Source organism: Centruroides vittatus, unplaced genomic scaffold, assembly GCF_030686945.1.
Source record: "Centruroides vittatus isolate TY-2023 unplaced genomic scaffold, ASM3068694v2 contig_986, whole genome shotgun sequence".
NCBI lineage: Eukaryota > Metazoa > Arthropoda > Arachnida > Scorpiones > Buthidae > Centruroides > Centruroides vittatus.
Window position 1 is genome coordinate 400,068 of NW_027122655.1, and position 26,499 is coordinate 426,566.

The window sequence follows — 26,499 nt, forward strand, 5'->3', positions numbered from 1 at the left end:
ATCGCTTTACGTTTAATACACTTCTTTTCAAGCTGATAAAAGCGCTTAGTTGGTTTTCCTTCCATGCTATTAAGCTCTACCCGGGAGCGAATGAAGGCGCCTTTCAATTTTTTTTCCTGCATAAGTCTCAATTGTTGTTTCGCATTTTCGATTTCACCGATGTGACTTCCCGGGTGTAGTATTTCCTTTGCATATGCTTCTTTTAGTGCATCAATTAACTTCAGGCGACGCAATCTCGCTTCTGCCTTTCTTTGCGCACCAATTTGAATGGCAATTCTTTTGATTGCACTTTTAAATTGTTGCCACCATTTAAAGGGGTTTTCCTCTTTTTGATTCAATATCTGTGTTGTCGTTTCAGCAAGAAAATCAACGTCCCTGAGTAAGGAAGAGTTAAATTTCCAATAAGTCCATCTATCTGGAGCGAGTTTCTCCTGTAGAGAGAAGTCAATCCATAATTTGACGAAGCTGTGATCGGACAGATAGGACGGTTCTATTTCCGAAGAGATTGTGCATAAAGTAATTCCCTTAGATACATAAAACCTATCTAACCGAGAGTGAGCATTGTTCTGATGATACGTGTACTCTCTTCTGTTTGGGAAAAGGTGGCGCCATATGTCCGTCAAATCATGCTTTGCTTTTAGATACTTGAATCTTTTCTTCTCTAGCTCGTTTGAGGTTGAGCCAATTCTGTCCAGTTCCGATTCTACGAAGTTATAATCTCCTCCTATGATTATCTCAAAAGGGACGTCCAGTAACTGTTCCAGTTTAGGAAGGAATTCCAACCGACTTTTAGAGTTATTCGCCGGGAGGTACACCGATATAATACGCACCACCTCGCTACAGCAAGCCACATCACACAATGTTATACGACCTTCGTTATCATTGGAGGTGTAGATGATCTCAATATCCTTTTTAATTAAAATAACCACCCCTCTGCTTTTAGAGTCTCCATTCGACCAGACAGAGTTAAAATGATGATCAATTCTATTTTTAAACACGGTGGCATTTCAGTTGTCACTAAGTCTAGTATCTTGCAACAGAGCCACATCTGTGTTGTTCTGCAACAAATACTGAACTAAAAGGTCCTATTTGTGGTGAACGTTGAGCCCGTTTACATTAACAGTTATGATGGATAGCTTGCTTCGCATCTTGGGGGAACGATCATAACCTCTTGTTTGTTACGAACCGTTGTCGGCACGTCTTCGGTTACCCCCGAGAGGGTTCCGTCCGATGCCGTTAAATTTTCGCAATCCATTTCTTCTTGATGTATTGTGTTTAAAGCTTCGAATTTATTCGTAGTTACGACAATGTCTGCCGTATCACAATCCTTTTGAGTGTCTGATCTAGTCCTACTTTCATTATATTTAACCGATGGAGTAACCTTTAGTTTCCTCCGTCATTTTTTCCTTTGTTTATCAGGAGGGCTTTCAGGCGATGACTCACTTCCGGAGGAGTTTTACTTCTCGTCAGCGCTTAATGGTTTCCTGTTAAATTCTTCTTTGTTGTTTTGTTTACCCGAAGATGCCGCGGGCTTAACCGTTGCTAATAACAGTGGCATTGTCTCCTTACTTCCTGCCTTATTGTTATCCGGCTCTTTGTCAACAGCAGCACACCACGTGCTTTCGACAGTCGTTGCCGAAGCATACGTTTTACCAATACAATTTTCGGTTGTGTCCAAATTTTTTACATGTTTCGCATTTTTTCGCGACACAATTTCTCCTGATATGACCAAATTGTTTGCATCGATAACATAGCAGTGGCCTGCCCGCGATGACAACCGATCCAGTCATACCTTTCACCCTTATAAAATAAGGTAAATCTTCGGTATTGATCCCCTGTTTGAGCTCTAACCATATTCGCCTTTTGTTCGTAAGGACATGCTCCAAGCTGGGCACCGACGATTTTAAAAATTCGCACTTTAAAATTTTTCCGTAATTTATAAAGTGTCTATTAACTAGATCATGAGACAATACTGGCGGTAGCCAATGTATGTTGATCACCACTTTCCGGTTTTCTATGGAAATAATTCGACACTTCCTACCTTTTACTTGTATCTCTCTCGAATTCAGTAAGGCACTTGCGCTATTTTCAGTTTTCATTCCCATAATGTAAACATGAGTAACAACACTAGCCCCAAAGTGCACAATGTCTTTCAGGTCGATAACACTACTCAGTGAAGGAACAAAGTCTTGAATGTCGTATGGTCCATTTCCGGGGTCCACAATTAACAGTAACGTGTTTCTCCAGTCCGTGTCATTTGGAAAATTCAACAAACGTAGAATATCCTGGTCACATAAAGAACGGTGGTCTTCGCCACGTACAGTTTGATCTCCGACAGTTGCAGAGCGCGACATTTTACGTCCTACCCACACCGCGGTCGAACTGGTTTCCGGCTCAGTCATCTAACCACGCTAACATCTATAAAACGTTACTATCTTATTACAATGCATTTCGGATGCAAATTTTGTTTCGCTTGCACCCCTCTTCAGGTAATACATATCTAATTAGAAAAAACATACAGAAAATTTTCATCCGAAATGCATTGTAATAAAGTGGTAATGTTTTATAGACCTTAGCGTGGTTTATGTCTCTGATCAAATGCGGTTAGTGATAAAAACAACAGTTAACTAATTGTCTTAACAGAAGTGTCGAACACAAATTCGTGTTAATAACAACCACATGGCTTTTTCCACCTTTATTTAGTTGATACGGTACACGTTTCGGGCCTTATGCCCCTCATCAATCAACTAAAATAATACAAAATAATGTATACAACGTTTTTTACCGACAAGTTATATAAACATTTTAAACTGCATATAACATACCAGTTCTTCCCCTAGTATGGCACTTGTACACGGTAAGTTTGGACATTACAAACTCGAGAATAAAAGTTATAAAATTCTTGTACATCTATTTTGAATTAAAAAGTACAACTATTTAATATAACAATAAAATTAAATTAACTATTGGATAACGCTGGAACAAGTTCTTACTATTTATTCTCTTGTACTTCTTAGTAGAGACGGTTAATGCACAATACATTTTCAAAGTTCGTTCGAGTACTTTTATTTTATTGTTATATTAAATAGTTGTACTTTTTAATTCAAAATAGATGTACAAGAATTTTATAACTTTTATTCTCGAGTTTGTAATGTCCAAACTTACCGTGTACAAGTGCCATACTATGGGAAGAACTGGTATGTTATATGCGTTTTAAAATGTTTATATAACTTGTCGGTAAAAAAAACGTTGTATACATTATTTTGTATTATTTTAGTTGACTGATGAGGGGCTTAAGGCCCGAAACGTGTACCGTATCAACTAAATAAAGGTGGAAAAAGCCATGTGGTTGTTATTAACACGAATTTGTGTCCGACACTTCTAAGAATAATACAACACGGTTTCACAACAAATCAATAATTGTCTTAACCTTAAAGTTTTAATTTTTTAAGAAGTTTTTTTTTAAAAAAATCCCCCGTTTAGGGTGTACTATAGATTACCACCTATGGAATTTCGGGACTTTGAGTATATATTTGAACTCAGAAGACCGAGACGAGTTCAACGGTACCCTACTTTTGGGCTGGAGGCAAAAAATAAGAAAGTTATCATACTTTTTTCGGCGATCGCGCGATGATCGGAGTCGCGTCGCTCTCTCCGCTAAGCCTATCACGTGTTTAACAGGCAGTCCGGCACTCGACCATATATACCTTCAACAAAGGCAGATGTATCCTCGCACCAGTGGCGTGCCGTGACATTTGATGATAGGGAAGCTGTGTTTCTGTAAGAAGCCGACTTTCAGGGGCAATCAGTTAATTGCGCGTCAGTGATGGTCTAGGGTCCATTCGTACCTGCGAATGACAAAAATAAACAATTTATGTACTTTAATTCTAAAATACAAATAATACATACATAATACAATTATAGAAAAACTTGTTTCTTTTTTTTATTTTCTATAAATTAACTCTATTCGGCGATGTTTTCCCGCAAAGTCGTTAATTACTTTATCATAAAAGTCACTCGTCGTTGATTCCATCAACGTATTTAAAAGTTCTTTTTCTATAGAAAGCAACGCTAGTGACGACAATCTTTCCTCCGACTGAGTGTTCCTGGCGAATGTATGAATTCGCTTCATTGTTGAAAAACTACGCTCAACAGACGCACTGGTAGATGGTATTGTAAAAATTAATGATATTAAACCATATAATTCTATTAGTACGTCTTTGTTTAGGTCATCATTAATTATAATATTTTTTATGTCTAAGAGTGACTTGCCAATATAGTCCGGACACGAATATAAATATTGCAATTCACTACGTAATTTACATAAATTAAAAAATTCTCCATAAAATTTACGTAAAGCATTAAAACTCTCTTCGGGAAATTGTTTTTCATAATATTTAAAATTATTAAAATCTAAAAGTGATAAAAATTCTAGAGATTTTATGTCGGCAAATCTGTCAATACAATTTTGTATCAATTGTTCTGGACTTTCAACCATATTCAACAACAAAAGTTTTAATTCTTCTTTATACTCCATAACGCAGTTTACAATCCTGCTATTGTAATTCCATCTAATAGGTGTGGCTGAAGGAAAACGCTTATTGACTTCTAGACCTAAGGCGTGAGATCTTTTAGAAGATTTAGAAAAAAATGAAGAAAATCCTGTCATAGTTTGAAAAAATATTTTACATTCTTTTATATATCCAACAGATTGAGAGAAAACTAGGTTCAATCTGTGAGCATAACAGTGTACGAAAATAGCATGTTTGGATATTTCTTTAATTTTAGCTCGGACACCATTATGTTGTCCGGCCATTACGGCAACACCGTCGTATGTTTGTGCCACTAATTTTTTAGTGCATTGAAATTCGTCTAAGTAACTCTTAATGTGAGTGAATAACGAATTTGCGTCTCTGTTCTCACTCGCATCAGTAAAGCCCACAAATCTTTCTTCGACGTTACCGTTTTCTTTCACGTAACGAAATACAGTCGACATCTGGGCTCTGTGGCTAAGGTCCGTTGTTTCGTCTACAATTATAGCAACAAATTTTGCGTTTTCAATTTCTTTTTTAATTTCTTGCAATAAAACGTTTCCTAACGAATTAACGAGCTCATTTTGAATTTTGTTCGATAAGCCAGTAAAAACTGTAGACTTCTCTAAATGCATTTTTAATTGATTATCTGACGTACTTAATAAAGAAACGAGTTCAATATACTTACCTCTGTTATTAGATTCAATACATTCCCTATGCCCTCTAAATGCCAATTCTTGCTTTGCTAAAAAGCATGTAATATCTATTAATTTAGATACAATATATCTATTAGCCGTAACTATCTTGTTATAATTTTCAATATTAATTTTATATTGTTTACTAATGTTAAATTCTATTCTATTTTGATTTCCAAATTGCTTCAATTTTACGAAAGAATCGATGTGACATTTACGATTTTCGTGTCTTTTTCTAGCTTTACTCAAATTGTTTAAATCGTCAAAGCCATTCTTATTCCACACACTAATTTCATTTGAAAATAATAGGCAAGGCCAACAAAACAATTTTTGCATTTTTATGCATCCACAAAGCCAGTTTACGTCTTGATAAATTTTATCGTGAAAATGTCGAACAAATTTTTTTGTTGAAGTACTTATATTTAATTTAGGCGTTGGCTTCTTTATGGCTTCTTTTTCATTATATTGTCTTGAGCCAAAACTTTTTTTAAGTAAATTTTCAATATCACAATTACAGTTTAAATCGCTAGCCATGATATAAGGGCTAAAATTAAAAATAAAATTATTAAAACTTACTTGGTAAAATAAAATTTGTAATGGATATACAATTATACATACCTGGTACAAAATATTCAATTGTATGAATATACTTTTGCGAAGAAACGTATATAAAAATAACATAAAATATTGTTTATTTTTAAATATTTAAACAATCCACTGAGTTAAAATTGCTCCCTGCGAGTGGCTCACGAATGGAAAAAGAGACGATTTTGGTAGGTGTACAGTGAATACATGCGTGACAAATCCCGAGGGTGCCGATACCGGTCAATGTCAAATGCCTCTTTTGTCGCATCACTAGTATATCTCAAAGGACGCGACAGGGCCGTTGTAAATTTTAAACGTTTCTCACCATAGATGTAAATATGTTAAACTTAATAGTCATTTGTTTTCTAACTACTGCAATTCGTTTTAGTACCAGGTGTACACGGAAATCAGTTCCCCACTGTACTGAGCTAGTAATTGCTTCGGTTAAGCTTTTGTTTAAGTCAGCAGGGTTTTACTTATGTCACCATTCCCTAATCTCTTAATTATTCAACTACTTCTTAGTAAAAATAACTCGAAACCAGTTACTTTGTACTCGAATATCTGTAGTCTTGGGAAAAAAGTGGAAAGAAATTTTTATGACAACCGATACTTAGATCGTACATTTAAGGAAAATAAATTCTAGAGCTTTTTTTGTACCATTGTACGTCTCATTCATTAAATTTGGTTGTAAATAATGATGCCAAAGTAACAGTTAATTTTTTAACATTATACAAGAATTGTACACGTTTTTTCTGCATTCCCTTACAGATGGGACATATTATAATCGTAATATCACCGGTTTAACATTGAAACCCGTAAATAATATAAGATGGGAGAGCGGAATAAATATATCAAATATTTTAATGGATTTTTTTAAACTCCTGTCAACTATACAGAACTATCATAAAAACATGCCAGTAAACTCCTATCGGTTGGGTTAAGTTATAAATCTAGTCTAGGGTGGGCAACCTTTTTTATAACACGGGCCAGAATAAATTTTACGTTTTTCCGCGGGCCGTAGTAGTTAATTGACGCCTTTTTGTGACTCGTAATTTTTTTAGTCTGAAAATATGAAATAAATAAATAAAAAGTTTATACTACATTTATTTCTCTTATCGTTTTCGAAAATTACAAAGAATTGGAAAATTAACTATTAATTAGTTATTTTTCCAATTTAATAATCTATTAAAGATCTCGCGGGCCGGATAGAAACTTTTCGCGAGCCGTAGCTGGCCCGCGGGCCGGGGTTGCCCGCCGTTGATCTAGTCTACTCGTGATTCACGTAGTCGGGCGAGAGCGGCCGAATATCTATCAGGCAGGCGGCTAAACAGCCCACAACCGGTCCGGGATATAAAGTTAGAAGCTTTATGTGTGAAGCATCCACCAGCTAAACCGGGTGACGTTGGTGCTCTGTAAAGCGCATGCGCCAATGCCTATAATCTGGCTGCTTGGAAGTTGACAGGCAGGTGGCTAACAGCCCACAACCTCTCCGGGATATAAAGCTGTACTCTTTACGAGTGTGTCGCTTACCCGGTTTAGCTCACCCGGCTAAACCGGGTGAGGTTGGTGCACTGTAAACCGCATGTGCTAATGCTTATATAATCTGGCTGATTGGAGACTGACCCGGTTTCGACATTCCTTCCGCCACCGAATTATTCAAATATACAATAGCAATCTTATCGTTTTTTTTCACATGTAGTATAGAAATTTGTAAAAAATACATAATGCAGTTATAATAAAATATTAATTTTAATTAATTCAAAGTACGTTAAAATATGAAAATTTATATACAGTAGAAACATACAATACACCTTATCGCTGAGAACAAACAATTTATTACCTAAAACTAACGTTTTCGGCCCAATTTATGGGCCATCTTCAGGTTACAGCTGTTCGATTCCGATACAAAATCGAACACATTCAAAATAAAACCAAAATAGAACATACGTTTAAATTAAACCAATAGAACAAGCATAGTACAAAATAATAAATAACAAAAATTAAAATAACACGAAAAATGTAAATGAAATTAAATAATAAATAACAAAAATTAAAATAACACGAAAAATGTAAATGAAATTAAAATACATATAAAATACTGTGACTGGCCGTCCATCTTAAGGAACCATTCGTTTTGCATTAACCCAGAAGCCTACTGAGTGACGGCAGACTCATTATCACGAGTGTTACGTCTTACTATGTATTTCCAGGATGACGGTAACACCGTCGCATCCTTATAATTTAAACATCTGCCAGCCAAACTCGCTCTGTAGATTTCACATTTCTCAGTTATGGACGACAGCGTTGGCGAGTGTACTTTTACAAGAATTTTGGCATTTTCCCATTCTACCACTGAACCATCTGCTTGCGCCATTTTGGATAACGCTGTTGTGCACCTGTTTTTTGTGACATCGTACCGATGCTCCTTTATCCTCACTCCAAGGTTTCTATTGGTGACACCTACGTAGTCCCTATCGATTCCCAACTGGTCATTTTTGTAGGGAATTGCATATACTCCCGCCTGTTCTTTAACACCAATTCTTTCTTTGTCATTTCTAATCAACCTATACACTGTGGGGGCCCTTTTGCATATTAAACTGGCGTTTTTGTGCCTCGCTATTTGCTTCATAATCGGGAAGAGACATTTATTATATGTAAACTTTGTGAAGTTACCCCCAGACTCCGGTTTCTTCTTAGAACTGCTCCTAGGCTTTATGTACGCCGCTATTAAACGTTCTATAGTTCTTGTTCCAAACCCTAACTCCTTTGCTATCTCTTTGATTCTACCCAGCTCATTCATCGTGTCCATTATATTTGAGCAATATAAAAACGCTCTTCTGATTAGGGCCCTAAATGCGGATAATTTATAAACCGTTGGGTCATTGGAACTCGCCGGAATATACATCGGATCATGTGTGGGCTTGATGTACACCTTCGTGCATAAAGCTCCATTCTTAAATTCAATGGCAACGTCCAAGAAGTGTAGCTCTTTGTTACTAACTTGCTCAAGGTTAAGTTTCAAGCCATGTTGGTTAGAGTTCACTTGGTCTAGGAATCGCTGTATCATTGTGTCATTCTTCCAAATAATTAGAACATCGTCTATATATCTTTTGTACATGATTATGTGTTCATTATAGTTGAAAACTGTCATGCGTTCAATCCTTCTCACTACCAATTCACAGAGCAGGCCAGACATCGGGCTGCCCATTGGGACCCCTCTTAACTGCTTATAAACTTTACCTTGGAAACTGAAAAATGACTGAAAGCATATTAGATCTACCATTATCTCTAAATCTTTTTTGTGCTTGTATGCTTTTGGGTGCAACCCACATAACAGGTTCACTAACTCATCAAAACATGAGGTAAGATTTATTGATGGAAACATACTCTCGTAATCCATAACAGTCCCAATCTCATTGTCCATTAACGACATATCATGTAGGTTATTAACCAAACTAAACGGGTCCTTTACGACAAATTGGTAGTCTTCAATAAGTGGTGTTAAATGCCTATGCATACGTTTTTCCAAAATGTAGGTTGGTCCTTTACATTTCTCTACAACCGGTCTGATTTCTTTACTGTTTTTATGTATTTTTGCAAATCCAAACAACCTAGGTACCCCTGGGCAGGTAATGTGGGCCCCTTTTAGGAAAGGGAATAACGATGCTATGGGCGATTTTTCCAATTTTTTTAGTTTTCTGTCAATTCTTTCAACAATACCTCTGTCCACCTCTTCACATTCCGTTTTTCTTATATAGTCATCTAGGGCTTCATTATACCTTTGTTTCTTCATTAAGACCAAATGCTTACTCTTATCCGCCCTAGTGACCACTATATCGTTATCATTCAACCATCTTCTAGCCTGGTTAATGCACAATTCTTTATCTTGCCTCCTGGAGCATTTTTCAGTTTTGAATGCCGTCTTCCATCTGTAATAGTCCTTATCCACTTCACACATTCCTGTAATTCCTCTTTCTATTTCGGCTACTACGCCTCTCCAGTTCCTACTGCTGTCCGGATTTCGAAAAAGCAACCGGCCAAAGTTAGGAGCATTTTGAAGCCAACCCCGTATATATTATGGGATCAGATGCAACTCCCGCAGTGTGTTAAACGTGTTCTGGAAAAAGGTCCGAATTATGTTCCGGACAGCAGTAGGAACTGGAGAGGCGTAGTAGCCGAAATAGAAAGAGGAATTACAGGAATGTGTGAAGTGGATAAGGACTATTACAGATGGAAGACGGCATTCAAAACTGAAAAATGCTCCAGGAGGCAAGATAAAGAATTGTGCATTAACCAGGCTAGAAGATGGTTGAATGATAACGATATAGTGGTCACTAGGGCGGATAAGAGTAAGCATTTGGTCTTAATGAAGAAACAAAGGTATAATGAAGCCCTAGATGACTATATAAGAAAAACGGAATGTGAAGAGGTGGACAGAGGTATTGTTGAAAGAATTGACAGAAAACTAAAAAAATTGGAAAAATCGCCCATAGCATCGTTATTCCCTTTCCTAAAAGGGGCCCACATTACCTGCCCAGGGGTACCTAGGTTGTTTGGATTTGCAAAAATACATAAAAACAGTAAAGAAATCAGACCGGTTGTAGAGAAATGTAAAGGACCAACCTACATTTTGGAAAAACGTATGCATAGGCATTTAACACCACTTATTGAAGACTACCAATTTGTCGTAAAGGACCCGTTTAGTTTGGTTAATAACCTACATGATATGTCGTTAATGGACAATGAGATTGGGACTGTTATGGATTACGAGAGTATGTTTCCATCAATAAATCTTACCTCATGTTTTGATGAGTTAGTGAACCTGTTATGTGGGTTGCACCCAAAAGCATACAAGCACAAAAAAGATTTAGAGATAATGGTAGATCTAATATGCTTTCAGTCATTTTTCAGTTTCCAAGGTAAAGTTTATAAGCAGTTAAGAGGGGTCCCAATGGGCAGCCCGATGTCTGGCCTGCTCTGTGAATTGGTAGTGAGAAGGATTGAACGCATGACAGTTTTCAACTATAATGAACACATAATCATGTACAAAAGATATATAGACGATGTTCTAATTATTTGGAAGAATGACACAATGATACAGCGATTCCTAGACCAAGTGAACTCTAACCAACATGGCTTGAAACTTAACCTTGAGCAAGTTAGTAACAAAGAGCTACACTTCTTGGACGTTGCCATTGAATTTAAGAATGGAGCTTTATGCACGAAGGTGTACATCAAGCCCACACATGATCCGATGTATATTCCGGCGAGTTCCAATGACCCAACGGTTTATAAATTATCCGCATTTAGGGCCCTAATCAGAAGAGCGTTTTTATATTGCTCAAATATAATGGACACGATGAATGAGCTGGGTAGAATCAAAGAGATAGCAAAGGAGTTAGGGTTTGGAACAAGAACTATAGAACGTTTAATAGCGGCGTACATAAAGCCTAGGAGCAGTTCTAAGAAGAAACCGGAGTCTGGGGGTAACTTCACAAAGTTTACATATAATAAATGTCTCTTCCCGATTATGAAGCAAATAGCGAGGCACAAAAACGCCAGTTTAATATGCAAAAGGGCCCCCACAGTGTATAGGTTGATTAGAAATGACAAAGAAAGAATTGGTGTTAAAGAACAGGCGGGAGTATATGCAATTCCCTACAAAAATGACCAGTTGGGAATCGATAGGGACTACGTAGGTGTCACCAATAGAAACCTTGGAGTGAGGATAAAGGAGCATCGGTACGATGTCACAAAAAACAGGTGCACAACAGCGTTATCCAAAATGGCGCAAGCAGATGGTTCAGTGGTAGAATGGGAAAATGCCAAAATTCTTGTAGAAGTACACTCGCCAACGCTGTCGTCCATAACTGAGAAATGTGAAATCTACAGAGCGAGTTTGGCTGGCAGATGTTTAAATTATAAGGATGCGACGGTGTTACCGTCATCCTGGAAATACATAGTAAGACGTAACACTCGTGATAATGAGTCTGCCGTCACTCAGTAGGCTTCTGGGTTAATGCAAAACGAATGGTTCCTTAAGATTGACGGCCAGTCACAGTATTTTATTTGTATTTTAATTTCATTTACATTTTTCGTGTTATTTTAATTTTTGTTATTTATTATTTAATTTCATTTACATTTTTCGTGTTATTTTAATTTTTGTTATTTATTATTTTGTACTATGCTTGTTCTATTGGTTTAATTTAAACGTATGTTCTATTTTGGTTTTATTTTGAATGTGTTCGATTTTGTATCGGAATCGAACAGCTGTAACCTGAAGATGGCCCATAAATTGGGCCGAAAACGTTAGTTTTAGGTAATAAATTGTTTGTTCTCAGCGATAAGGTGTATTGTATGTTTCTACTGTATTCATTAAGAAGCTGAGTCTGAGCAGAAGATGAAAATTTATATTTTATAAAATTCAAGGGAAAGTCATTGGAAGGTGGAATCGGCGCTTCCATCGCTTCCAATGACGGCACGCCACTGCCTCGCACTCATCGACCTTGGGGGCTACGGCTCCTCAGTCTCGCTATCGCTCGCGGTCGGCTAGTAAGTACTACGAGCCGACCGCGCTATCGCAATCGGGAGTCACGATCGCTTGAAAAAAAGGAACCGATGTTCGACTGTATGTGCTCCCGACGTACTCTCCCCGGAGGGGAGCCGCTGGCAGGCCGCCGATTGTTTAACGTCAGACTTTACCCGTGAGATGGCAGCACTAGGAACTACGGTGCCGTCTGCATGAAAGCATTAAAAATGTATGATAACTTAAAAATTATGATAACTTTCTTATTGTTCGTCTCCGGTCCAAAAGTAGGGCATCGTTGAACTCGTCTCGGTCCCCTCAGTTCAGGTATATACTCAAAGTCTCGAAATTCCGTAGGTGGTAATCTATAGTATCCCCAAAGTTTACATTTAATTATTTACGTTATTTCAAAACAGATTTGCTAAAATGTTTATCTGAATCTATTATAAATTATTTAACTAAAAAAATGTCTTTTTTTGCTCATTAGACGTTTCCACCTGTTACGATCGAAAGTTTTGTTTAGGTTTTTCTTCTTCCTATTCTCTTGATTTTTTTCTAATGTTCTATCCACTTAGGTCTTCCTCTTGCGAAACACTTGTCTATTGTATTTTGTTAAATTGTTTTATTCATTCTTGTATTTCCAACATGCTTATTTAGTTCGAATCGTTTTTGTTTTGTTTCTATTCAATGGTGGATACGGAGGGGCTGAGACTGAAGCCCTCTCCAGAGAGAAAAAATAAATACGCTTTATTATTTCGTAATATGATTGTCGTGCACATTTCAATAAAAAATCAATTATTATTCAAATGTTTTTCATGTTTGAGTTAGCCCTCATTTGGGTACTTGTGGATCCGTTAGTTTCTTTTGCCCATATCCCAATAGATCTAATAATTGATTCATAATTATTAAACCATAGAAACAAATAAAAAATATAATATTGACGAGTAAATGTAAGTACTAGCAACCTCCATTGCTTTATTTGCACTAAAACTCATGAATATATTTAAATATTTACATTTTTATTTTTCCATGCAGTTTTATATTTCCACCTTACTGATCCAAAAACTTAATTTAAAAATATTGGAGGAAAAAAAATCAAAACACGAAAATATGTAAACTAAAAATGCCATTTATTTTATTTGTACTGTATTTCATAAAATGGTTATTTTTATCCTAGCTGAAAGGTGGCCAATCATTGCACCATAACGAGATCGCTCATTTAATTTTGGTACTAATCTTCAAATGGTTGGTCACATCGCACGTAACACCCGTAGCCTATATAAAATGTTTTATCTAATTATTAGAAAAATTTAATTGTATTTTCAAATTGCCTAAATTGCCACTGAGATCAGGATTATCAACAACAACACTAGTAATACCATCTCCATTACCTGGACATGCGCCCATCAGGGCACTCCTGGTAATAAGTGTGCTGACCATACCATCCGTCATCTATGACAAGATAAGCAAGCACACCTTACGCCAGCTTCTCTGGAGAGACAACTGCTCTGGCAAAACACGTGGAATAATAATAACTGCATTACCTATAACTATATACCAAATATTAGTGACTTCATGAAGACTGACTGGTTTGTACCGAGCTACCATATGACTCAGTTTCTTACTGGACATGAAAAGTTCAACACCTGTCTTTCCCGCTTCACATCTCTGCCCTTTTTGTCAAGTTGAGGACAGTGGAACTCTATATTTTTGACTGTCCCATTCTTGAAGCAGAGAGACTGGAGATTAGAATTCTATTACAGAACCTTGGCATCCCTTGGCCATGCTGTCACTCCGACCTACTTGTTAACAACGAAATCTATCTTGCCTTCTCCAGACTAGCAAAGAAATACTGCCAACTGTCACCTGTAACGGCTTAATCTTGTAACACGTAACTCCCAGCCATACTGTTATCTACTGTATATACTTTAACTCTTTCTATATTTCTTACATAAGTTTTGTTTTTTAATGTTTTGTCTTTGTAACTTGTACTGTTTTGTTGTATTGTATCTGTATTGTTTTGTTCTGTTATGTATTGTATTTGTATTGTTTGCCTTTTCTGTATTTTGTAGTGCTTAGGCTTGTTTTGTGCATTATCATCATATTTTATATTACCCTATTGTATATTCACTAATTTGTCATATATCTATGGTACCTCTTTGTATTCTACTTTGGTCATGCTTAACGCCACACCAAGTATGTACAGTACCTTGTACTTTAATAAATAATACTGACTGACTATTTTTAAATTTTAAATTTGTCTAATACTACTTTTGTCAATGAGAAAATATTGATGATAAACATATTGATAGACTTAACTAAGCACAGTTAAAAGTTAATTTTTAGAATAATATCCGAATAAAATAGCATCAGCAACAATAAATTTAAAACATTTAAGATTTTATTTTACATATTGAAACTTACAAATTGATAGAAATAACAAAACATTAACGATACATAATAATTACGGCTAATTATAGGTTAGTCGTAGAAATAATCATTTCGGATAGACACAAAATAGTAAATACATTAACAAAATTTCTGATCTTCGATAACCTGGCTTACAAAAGATTTATTACGTTTAAAAATTTCAAGCTTGGCGATATAAACGGCAAATGCTGCCGATGGATTTTAATACTGTGAATCAATAAAAATGGAATTTAGTCTGAAGTCGATGGCAATTAGATATCGGAAACGGAATGGTCCATCTTATTTTTCAAACCTGATCCCATTCTAAAAATAAGTAAGAAATTAATTTACTATGAAACTGCAAATATGAACTTAAATTGTAGAAATAATTTACCGTTTTATAATGTGTTCGTAAACAAACGACGGCATGATGGTAATGGTGATAACATTTCCTCCAGCATCTATTATTTGTGTTATTTCTTTGTCTTTAAGTCCTACCACATTCTGGCCATTCACCTATGAAAAAAAAATGATAAAATTTATAAATTTTAAAAAGTTTTGAAATTTTACACTTATTTAAAATGTGGGTCTTCAAATCTTATTTCTACTTAAAATGATTATTGGCATTATAGTTAAATTTTAATTATCAAAAACAGTCACTCTATTTTTGGACATTTACTTATTGTAATGAGAAGCAATATGTATCTAGAAGTGATAAAATAATTATAAAAAATTTATTAACTTCAAATGGACAGCAATAAAAACATGTTAATTTTTGGACTTGGATTTAAAGAATTGTTCACATAGGAATGCATTGATCAAAAACCAAAAGACTGCCATTTCCAACAATTGACCAAATACAATTTTTTAAAGTCAATTCTGATAATTATAATTTATGTAATATGATTCTTATCGTAGGAAAACAACAGGATTTCATTTTAAATTACACTTACACTTTCATAATAAGTTTTATGCAAGTTTAAATTTATAATAAAGTTTTTCAAAAAACCTCCATTCCAATCTTGTGCAATTTAATATATATTTTTTAATATAGTTATTCAAAGACAATACAAAATTTTACTTTTGTAACATTTACCAATGGGAAGAATCTAAAATTCTTCTCATTGTGAATTTTAAGTGTATATAATCTTAATAAAAGCCTATTTATTTTAAGTGAGGCATTTAATCTGTTTAGGGATTTAAAAAAAAAAATCTATAAATTACCATTTTAAATAAATGTTTTATTACAACATTTGCATGAAAGTAAAACAATTTTGCACTGAAATATATCAAAGTCTGTAGTTCAACAAAGTAAAATGTGATTAGATATTCATTTGATAAACATTTACAAAGGAGATAGTAAATTTGAAAATATTCTGTCATTCCTAACTTAACATTCTTTAATTAAAAATATCACTAATTCTGAAAACTTAAGATTATTGGACGTACAAGTGTTTAAATTCAATAGTTTTTTCCATCATAAATAATTTAGACAAAGTCAAAGTACGCATGGACGTCCACATTATTATTTAATCCGAGTTCATTATACACATGACTACCACAAGGATATATATAAATCTTATTTAAACAATTTTAGAGAATTTATCTGTAAATGAAAAATTTACCTCTAGTAAATGATGATCTATTAATAAACCGTTTCTGGCGGCCGATGAATCTTTCACTATGGCGGTAATTTTTCCGTTTTTAAAAACGAATCCACAGTGTCCTACACTGTCCTTGTGCAATGTAATGGTGCGTTCAAACGGTCTGAAATCCAACTCGAGTAATAAGAAAATATTTTTGATAGGTATAAATTACAATTTAAATAATTGTTACACATAATTTTGGATTCTATATGATACTTGTAATAACTAATACTGTTTTATTTAATCACTATTAAACATCTAAAGTACAGAACAGAACCAATAGAAAGAATTACTAATTTTAATTTAAAATATCAAACTAATCATTATTAACTGATATTAGTTAAACTAATGATGTAGTTCACTACTAAATGTCAATATGTTTGTACAGTAGAGCGTCGATAAGTGGAACGTCGGTAAGTGGAATGGCCGGAAAGTGGAACGATTTTCAGTCGGACTGTGTCGTGCTGAATCGAATGTTTTTGATACTAAATTTACTTTTAAAGTATAATTTTCATGTTTTTTATATTCTTTAATATATTTATTTTGTTTGTACAAAATGCAGAAATAATTTTTAACGATACGATAGCCTCGATGATTATTATAAAAATTTTCGTTAGGCTTAAAATCGACGAAAATTCAACACGAAGCGACACGCATCAGAGAAAAATTTGAACATCGGACAGGTTAATGTATTTTTTCGTACAAAGTCGGAAACTGGAACAAATCATTAACTGGAAGGACACCAGTCCCCAATTGGTTCCACTTATCAACGCTCTACTGTACTTCCTTTCTCTATACCTTCTTTTCTATCTTCCTCTTTAGCAACATCAAGTTTTTGAACAAGAACAAAAGATATTGATAGTTGTGGTTTTAAACAGAGCTCTTCAATTCAGTAATGTTTTAAAAAAAATTCATATTAATTTCGTTAAAATTTTTAATAATCAGTCATTAGAATTGGTCCATTCAAAAATTCTGAATTTTAAATTTCATTTTTATATTTGAATTTTGACAGTTTATATTAACTATTGAAACATAAGACATCAAATGGTTTATGCAGAATAAAAAATTTTTTGAATACAATGGATAAAGTTATTTTTTCTCAATTATACAAATAACAGATTAAAACTAACTTATGTTAATAGTAACTATAAATCAATTCTGTGATCAATATAGAAATAACAATGAAAAGAAAATCAAATCTGAATTATACTAATAATCAAATGACAGAGGTGGATTAACTATTAGGCTAGAATTTGGTTAATTAATTACATAGATATTATGTAATTTGAACTAAAGACAGATTGATGGTCATGTCACCATCTTGTATTAAATTTAATACAGTAAAAATTTGTTAATCTAGATGCTATAAGATTAGAGCAGTGTGGGTTTAACAGATATTTTTGTACTTTCACAAAATGTTATGTTATATATGATCAGAATGTTGTAGATGATGTATATTTTGTATCAGCACACACTGCTACAAGCTTCTGATTTGTTTATGCACATCTCAAGGTGATATAGTTCATGACTATCCTTTTGTTTTAAAATTTTTGCAGGTTTTTTTCAATAAATGAACATATTACTGTACGCATTAAAAAAATCGCACATAAAAAGAGCGCATAAAAACAGGTTTGACTGTACTGTAATATTTTCCAGATGTGTATTGTATGTGCACAATTCACAAAAGTTAACACCTATGTTCCAAGTTTAAGAAATTGTTCTTAGTGTAGATTGACTTACATCAAAACACAAAAACATATGCTAGTTCTAATGTGTCCAAACAAATTCCAAATTTTGAAATACTAGCATGTTGCATTATTATTGCGTGCTTGATAAACAAACTTCTACTGTAATTAGATATAAAATTATGAGTAATTAATTTTAGACTATTCTGGAAGAAAAGATTATTCTGGAGTGATACTTTTACTTATGCGGCGACCAGTAACTTGTCACAGACTCGACAGATGGCGCCGTTCCTCTAGAGGCCCCATAGCCTCGTACACGAGAACTCGATTATTCCGGTGGATTCTGGGATACCTTAGTTTGTTGGATGTTAGCAGCTAGAGCACGTGTAGCTCTAACGTGTACTGTACTTGTACCGATTGTTCACGAATAAATATTGTTATAGTTTTAATGGTAGCCGTGGACTTTACTTAATTCCTTTCGTCTCATTTCGATAAGCGACGTCTGAGTAATGATGGAATTGGATGGGCGATGGACCGACAGTCCTTTGATTCACGTGTGATCCGCCATTGCCCTCACTGGTGACCCGAACGTGATTCGACGTGAATTCGAACAAAAAGAAAAAAAAAGAAAACAAGAGAAAGCAAGATCACTACAACGTAGACGACGCTCTTTGAGAAGGTGAACTACTCGCCCCACGTGGCCACTCCAGACCGGCAAATTCGTCTTCCATTTTGTCTGTCCGCAACTACAATCTCTCGCCAGTGTAAGTCATCTAGCACGGGTAAGTGGAGTTTCCTGTTCCATTTTACTTTCGTTCCGTTGAGTGGTTTTCTCTTTGTGTTCCGAAATGCCAAACGAAAACGATCTCATGCCCGAAGTCAGCCGGGTAGCTCTAAAACTTCCTCAATTTTGGGACAAAGAAGCCGATTTATGGTTTATCAATATCGAAGCTCAGTTTAAACTCGCCGACATATCCCATGATACGACTAAATATTACGCAGTGGTTTCGGCCCTCAATTCGGAAGTGTTATCGTATGTGAGCGATATCGTTAAAAACCCTCCTAAGGAAAATTTATACCAAACATTAAAGGATCGACTCATAGCGGAATTTTCTGATTCCGAACAAAAACGAGTGAAAGATTTGCTGTCAAATGCCGTTTTAGGAGATGATAAGCCATCTCACCTCCTACGTAAAATGCGTCAACTGGCTAATAATAAAGTCGGGGAAGAGTTTTTAAGGACACTTTGGATTCAGCGCTTACCCAAAGAAACACAGGCAATTCTTTCTGTTTCCGATGGGGATTTAGACAAATTAGCCCAAATGGCTGACAAAATTCTCGAGCTAACACCTCTGCAAATTGCTGAAACTAATTTAGCAACGAATGAAAACTGCACGCATGCGGCTATAAAAGAGCTCCAAACGCAGGTTGCTGAATTAACGGAACAGATTAATCGCCTCTCAAGGCCTAGCGACAGGCAATCTCGCAATTATAGACACCTTCGGAATCGATCTCGGAATCGCCGGCGTTCGCAGACACCAGTTCGTCCCCACGTGAAGGACCTATGCTGGTACCACGCGAAGTTTGGTGATCAAGCTAATAAATGTAAGGCTCCTTGCAAATTTCGAGATCAGGAAAACTAGCTCGGAAATCACAGGTGGCGCAATGTGATTTCCGAATTAACAACACAAGCCGCCTTTTTGTTTACGATCCGACCTCACGTCGTCATTACTTGATCGACAGTGGTAGTGACGTTTGCGTTCTACCATATAACGCTGCTATGGCATTAAAGGCACCCGCCTCATTGACACTTTATTCGGCAAACAATACCCCGATAAAGTCTTATGGCATAAAAAACATAACCTTGTCCCTTAATTTAAGGCGCCAATTTACGTGGCCTTTCGTAATCGCAAACGTCAGCAAACCAATAATAGGTGCCGATTTCCTAAGAAATTTCGGTCTTCTGATCGACTTAAAAAACGCCTGCATCAAAGACCCATTAACGTCCTTGACAACAAAAGGTTCCACTCACCACGGCGCACAAGCTAACATTACTTTAATCGCTTCTAACTCGGAATTTGGCGACATTTTAAACAAGTATAAGGATATTCTTCGGCCATATCCAGCTGACACTAAACCCAAGCATAACACGGTCCACCGTATTATTACTAAAGGACATAACGTTTTTTCTCGTCCCCGCCGTCTCAATCCAAAACAGCTAGAAGTTGCAAAAAAGGAATTCCAGTTAATGTTACAACTAGGCATTTGTCGACCGAGTAATTCAAATTGGTCTAACCCCTTGCACCTGGTACCCAAACCGAACGGGGACTGGCGTCCCACGGGGGATTATCGTGCCCTTAATAAAATAACAGTGCCGGACAGGTACCCATTGCCTCACCTACAAGATTTTGCCCAGAATTTGTACGGGAAGACCATATTTTCCAAAATAGACCTAACGCGAGCATACCATCAGATCCCGGTCCACCCCGAAGACGTACCTAAGACCGCAATTACAACACCCTTCGGCCTTTATGAATTTTTGTACATGCCGTTTGGTTTGTCCAACGCGGCACAAACATTCCAGAGGTTTATGCACGAAGTGTTGCATGGATTAGATTTTGTTTTTGTTTACATAGACGACATCCTGTTGGCAAGTAAGACAAAGGAGGAACATTACGTTCATCTGGAAAAAGTACTTGGACGTTTATCAGAATATGGTATCCGAATAAATCCAGCTAAATGCATACTAGGTAAAAGCGAATTACCTTTCCTAGGTTATTTAGTCAACGCCAGTGGCATCAAACCTCTCCCTCAGAGAGTAGAAGCCGTCATAAATATCGAACAACCCAAAACAATAAAAGAGCTCCGTAGATTTTTAGGCCTGTTGAACTACTACCGCCGTAATATTCCACACGCTGCCCAGGCCCAAGCCTTGCTTTGCAACTATTTAAAAGGCACAAAACGATCTGACAATTCGGAAATTTCATGGACAGATGAATCCAAAAAGGCATTCGAGGAATCCAAAACTCGTTTAGCAAACGCAGCTCTACTAGCTCATCCAGCCCCTGACGCACACTTGGCATTGCAGGTTGACGCATCAGATTTTGCCCTTGGCGCTGCACTACATCAGATTACTAAATCCGGCTTAGAGCCGTTAGGATTTTTTTCGCGTAAACTCACAGATGCGGAGAGGAAATATTCGGCGTACGATCGTGAGCTATTAGCCGCTTACTCAGCAATTAAACATTTTCGTTTTATGGTGGAAGCTAGGCCTTTCACATTATATACAGACCACAAACCATTGACATTCGCTTTTCTCCAGAAAAGTGAAAAATGCTCCCCCAGACAATTACGTCAATTAGATTACGTAGGCCAGTTTACAACTGACATCCGATACATAAAAGGAACGGATAATATTCCAGCCGATGCACTTTCTAGAGTTGAAGCTATTGTTTGCCCTTCACCCATAGATTACAAATTAATTGCTGACGAACAAACAACCGACCCAAGCCTCCAAACACTTTTGGAAAATAATTCGACTGGGTTACAGCTTAAAAAACTAATATTACCGGAAAACCAAGTAGAACTTTATTGTGACGTGTCCACCGGTAAAATTCGTCCTGTTATCCCTGAGACGCAAAGGCAAGCGGTTTTCCATGCCATGCATGATCTTTCTCACCCAGGCAGTAAAGCCACGGTGAAGCTAATAACCGATCGGTTCGTATGGCCAGGTATGGAAGCCGACTGTCGCAAGTGGACAATGATGTGCATCCCTTGCCAACGTGTCAAGATTACTAGACATACTAAAAGTCCAATTACAAATATCCCCGTTGAAAACAAACGTTTTTATCATATCCACATCGATCTTATTGGTCCGCTCCCTACTTCCGAAAACTATTGCTACTGTCTCACTATGATTGACAGATATACTCGTTGGGTTGAAGCTGAACCACTGCGGGATATTGAGGCCGACACTGTGGCCAAAGCTTTATATCGGATTTGGATATCTCGTTTCGGCGTTCCCGGGGTCATTACCACCGACCAGGGGCGCCAATTTGAATCACGCCTATTTCGGTCTTTGTCCATCCTAATGGGGTCCAAGCATATACATACATGCTCCTTCCATCCCCAAGCTAATGGTATGATCGAAGGTTGGCATCGGACATTAAAGTGTGCTCTAAGGGCCTACTTAACGGAACGGTGGACAGAGATACTCCCTACCGTACTGCTTGGGTTAAGGACAACGTTCAAGCCTGACCTGCAAGCAACGTCCAGTGAGTTGGTCTACGGACAGACAATACGTTTACCAGGTGAATTCTTTAATCCTACCCCAGCAGACATAAATACTTCCGATTTCATAAAAACACTAAAGGTTTTTTTCAAAAACTTAACACCGACGCCAACAGCATCACATGGGAAGCCCAAACTTTTTGTTCCCATGCAGTTAAGAGACTGTAGTCACGTTTTTCTTCGTTATGATGCCGTACGCGCTCCACTGCGCCCTCCCTACGAGGGACCATTTCCTGTGGTGGAGAAAGGAGACAAATTTTTCAAAATTCTGAAAAACAGTAAAGAGGTGGTCGTCTCCATCGACAGACTGAAACCCGCCTTTCTGCTCAGGGAGAAAGAATCAATCAGCCCTACACAGCCAGTGATAGACCAACCCAGCAACACGGTAGCTGGACATACCCAGCAAGCAGAACCTGCAACCGAGGCAAAAACCTCACGATGCGGCCGTAAAATCAAGCTCCCAGTGAGATTCGTCGATCGCGGTCGCTAGGAGGGGGGTACTGCGGCGACCAGTAACTTGTCACAGACTCGACAGATGGCGCCGTTCCTCTAGAGGCCCCCATAGCCTCGTACACGAGAACTCGATTATTCCGGTGGATTCTGGGATACCTTAGTTTGTTGGATGTTAGCAGCTAGAGCACGTGTAGCTCTAACGTGTACTGTACTTGTACCGATTGTTCACGAATAAATATTGTTATAGTTTTAATGGTAGCCGTGGACTTTACTTAATTCCTTTGTTTCATCTCGATAAGCGACGTCTGTGTAATGATGGAAATGGATGGGCGATGGACCGACAGTCCTTTGATTACACGTGTGATCCGCCATTGCCCTCACTTACAATATGTAACCACACAGGTTATTTACTGTTCTATCATTTGATTATTAATATAATTATGATGATAATTTGGCATTTGTAATTTTCTTACATTTTTGCTATGTAAAACAAAGCACAAATATAAACATCCATAAACAGTAATATAGCCCAATCTAATCTGGCAACTGTTTGGATTTAAAGGCATTAACTCCAGGTTGTTTAAGTTTTATCTCTCTAATATAGATCTATTTTACTGAATAAAAATTGCTGATTAATTAATTATATTTTTTCAAGAATAAAATCTCAGCAACAAAATAGAATGGGGATATAAATCTGTACAACATAATTACATTATGAGGTAGATTAAAATGATCTCTTTAGGATTATTCTTCTCTTTTAAAAACAATACTTTCATAGATTTTTCTCAATTACTTAATTTTTGCTTAAATCTTATTTCACATTATAGATGAATCAACATGGAACTAAATTAATGCTTCATGGTGAAATGGCATGCTTCTTGGATTTTTCAAAATATTGATCAATTTAATTAATTAAAGAAAAAATAAAACTGATCTTTATGGCATTATTACCATCTTGCAATAATATTTTAGCCTGTAGATTCTTCAGACTGATTGCTAAAATATAATTAATTCCTTCTTTGAAATTGGTAATTGCAGTTAATTAAATTATATTCAGAAGATATGTGTTAATGAGATATGAAACAATAAAAAGTTTTCTTAGAATGTTATTCTAATCCTTAGTCAAATTTGATTGTTAAATTTTATTTCCTACATAACACTATTTTAGTAAAATAAAGAGAATGAAACTATTTCTTAAAAAATAACCTTAGTTTTGTGAAGGGAATTAGAAAAAAAAAACTTGAAAAGGTCAAAAAAGAAACTATTACCATATTTTTGTTCACATAACCTGCAGGTTATCCATATTTAGAAAGCTATTTGAAAAGGAATGCAAGTTATGTGCTAAATTGAAATTAAAATCAAACTGGTACATATATTCTATTTAAAATTTATTTTGTATACTAGTACTTTCTACATATTAACAGGACTTATTATACTGGAAATTATGGATGCAGATATTTAGTCTTACAGATCAAAAATAATGTTCTTTATTTAGTTCACCTGAACACATACACCAGGGGTCCCCAACCTTTTTGTACCTAAGAGCACATTTTAGAATACCGGTCGGACGGCGGGCACCATTTATTTTTTCAAGAATTGGACATAGTTAATAATACATACACATAATGTACAAAAAAACATTTAATTCCAAAAATGTAATTTAACATAAACAAGAATATTAACAATAATTTTTATAAAACAAGTAATTACCAAACAATGCGTACAAAATCTACAAAGTATAAAAATTCTTTATAAAAAAAATATAAATCTCAAAGTCAATGTGATTTTTGGCATTGCATTTCATTGGCCATTGCTTTGTAATTAGAAGAGTATGTTATTCCTTCTCGTAAGCAATCGTCAAGGTGTCCATCTGTAAGTCGTAATCTGTACTTTGATTTTATGATGTTCATTGTCGAAACAATGATTCACACAAGTATGTGGAACCAAAAAACGATTTTATTTTACATGCTGCTTTTTTCAAGAATGGAAATTTGTTTCTTTCAACTATATTCCAGAAATTCTCATCCGATACAATAGATTTTAGGATAATGTCGTTCTGAAGATTCAAAATTTCTCTCTCTACCCCTCCAGCCAGCGGCCGGATGGCCGAGCGGTCAAGGTTAGCAGCCTGCTGCCCTGGGGACCCGGGATCGAATCCGGATGGGTCGAAAAATCCCCAGGAACTTTTTGGGGGTGGTCCGTCCAGAATGCCGGTCCCCGTCCCTCACCACCCGGCCGCCCCATTGTGGGCCTGGCCGAACCCATAATGGGCTTGCTATAAGAGGCCCTCTTAGTGCCCACTGGGCGAAAAGAGTTACAAAAAAAAAAAAAAAAAAAAAAAAACCCTCCAGCCTACCCCCTCTGGAGAGACCCGGGATCAAATCCAATCGGGTCAAAAAATCCCCAGGAATTTTTCGGAAGGGTCCAAGCGATATGTCAGGCTCCGTCTCTCATCACCTGGCCGCCCAATTGTATGGTGGCCGAACACATAATGGGCTTGCTTAAAAAGGCCTTAGTGCCTACGGGGGGGGGAGAGTTTAAAAAAGGAAAAGTTAAAATCGCTTAAATATCTTTTAAAACAGAAAAACCTAATACCGAATCAGTGGCGTAGCGTAGTGGGGGCGGCTGGGGCGGCCCACCCCGGGCGGCACTTTTAGGGGCGGCAAAATTTCACAATAAATAATAATATCTTGTAAAAATACCTAAATAAGGGGACGGCAAAATTTTCCTCCGCCCCGGGCGGCTGACACCCACGCTACGCCACTGTACCGAATTGACGAAGGGTCATGATACATGCAAAATGCACATATTAGTTTAGTAAAGAAATGTCAGTCAACTTTCAAATTAAATAACTGTGGTTTGAGAAGTTCTTTGGAATAGGAAAATTATTATTATTTTTGTTCTACTTTTATTATTTAAGGATTAACATGTCTAGATTACAATAACAAGTATTAAAACTTTATCACGAAAAAGAATATTTAAAAAAATTACTTGTACAGACACTTTCTATTTTTACTTAGAAATCGATATATTCATTTATTATAAAGGAGACAACAAAAATGTATTTGAAAAAAAAGCATAATTTGAAAAACATAATAAAACAAATATTTATTTTATTTGGGTCTGTAATTAATCAAAAACGACGAAACACCATTTTAAAGTGATTTTTATTCAAATAATATATTTATAAATAATATGTAGCCAAAAATGTAGCCACGTCAAATTTATGTAACCCAAAAAGTAGCCAATGCGCCAAATGATATTTTTTACGCCAAACTAAAAAAAGGGTAGCCAAATTTGGCGCAAAGTGGCCAAATATGGCAACACTGGATGAGCTCCAGACAAATGTCTGCGTTGTCACGGCAACCATAGAAACGGACCGATTCATTTCATTTTAGGTATGGGAAATTTGGTTGGCGAAGATTTGGCGCAAGGGGAAAAAGAGATCAATCGCATTTCACTTTGTGCTTTTATCTGTGTTGGGTGCCATTTCTACTTTTGTGTGGTTAATCATTAAAAATGAGAAAACTTTTACATAGCATTTTATTAAAAACTGAATATTTTTATTTTTATCGTGGTAGCACAGTGTCGGGCACACACAAAACGATCGGCGGGCGCTATGGTGCCCGCGGGCATAGGGTTGGGGACCCTTGACATACACTTTAAACATGTGTTTCG

General features: G+C 36.3%; 5 protein-coding genes across 5 annotated transcripts in view; 1 reads left to right on the forward strand and 4 right to left on the reverse strand.

Moving 5' to 3' along the window:
* LOC136985992 (CDK5 and ABL1 enzyme substrate 2-like) overlaps positions 1-26,499 on the reverse strand; it is a 390,978-nt gene that overhangs the window by 225,880 nt on the left and 138,599 nt on the right. The window lies entirely within an intron of this gene.
* LOC136986007 (uncharacterized) lies at positions 1,650-2,402 on the reverse strand. Its single transcript, XM_067283457.1, has one exon. It carries the CDS (start codon positions 2,400-2,402, stop codon positions 1,650-1,652), a length of 753 nt encoding a protein of 250 aa, XP_067139558.1.
* Positions 7,965-9,770, reverse strand: LOC136986008 (uncharacterized). Its single transcript, XM_067283458.1, has one exon. The coding sequence runs from the start codon at positions 9,768-9,770 to the stop codon at positions 7,965-7,967; it is 1,806 nt and encodes a 601-aa protein (XP_067139559.1).
* LOC136986009 (uncharacterized) lies at positions 9,900-11,819 on the forward strand. The gene has a single exon (XM_067283459.1). The coding sequence runs from the start codon at positions 9,900-9,902 to the stop codon at positions 11,817-11,819; it is 1,920 nt and encodes a 639-aa protein (XP_067139560.1).
* The window catches only part of LOC136986023 (syntenin-1-like), a 31,807-nt gene continuing 20,029 nt past the window's right edge, over positions 14,722-26,499 (reverse strand). The window contains exons 5-7 of the mRNA XM_067283473.1: positions 16,373-16,514; positions 15,142-15,263; positions 14,722-15,071 (exon numbers count right to left, since the gene is read on the reverse strand). Of these exons, the coding sequence (XP_067139574.1) occupies positions 15,020-15,071; positions 15,142-15,263; positions 16,373-16,514 (316 nt within the window). The 3' untranslated portion in view covers positions 14,722-15,019. The remainder of the gene's footprint in view (positions 15,072-15,141; positions 15,264-16,372; positions 16,515-26,499) is intronic.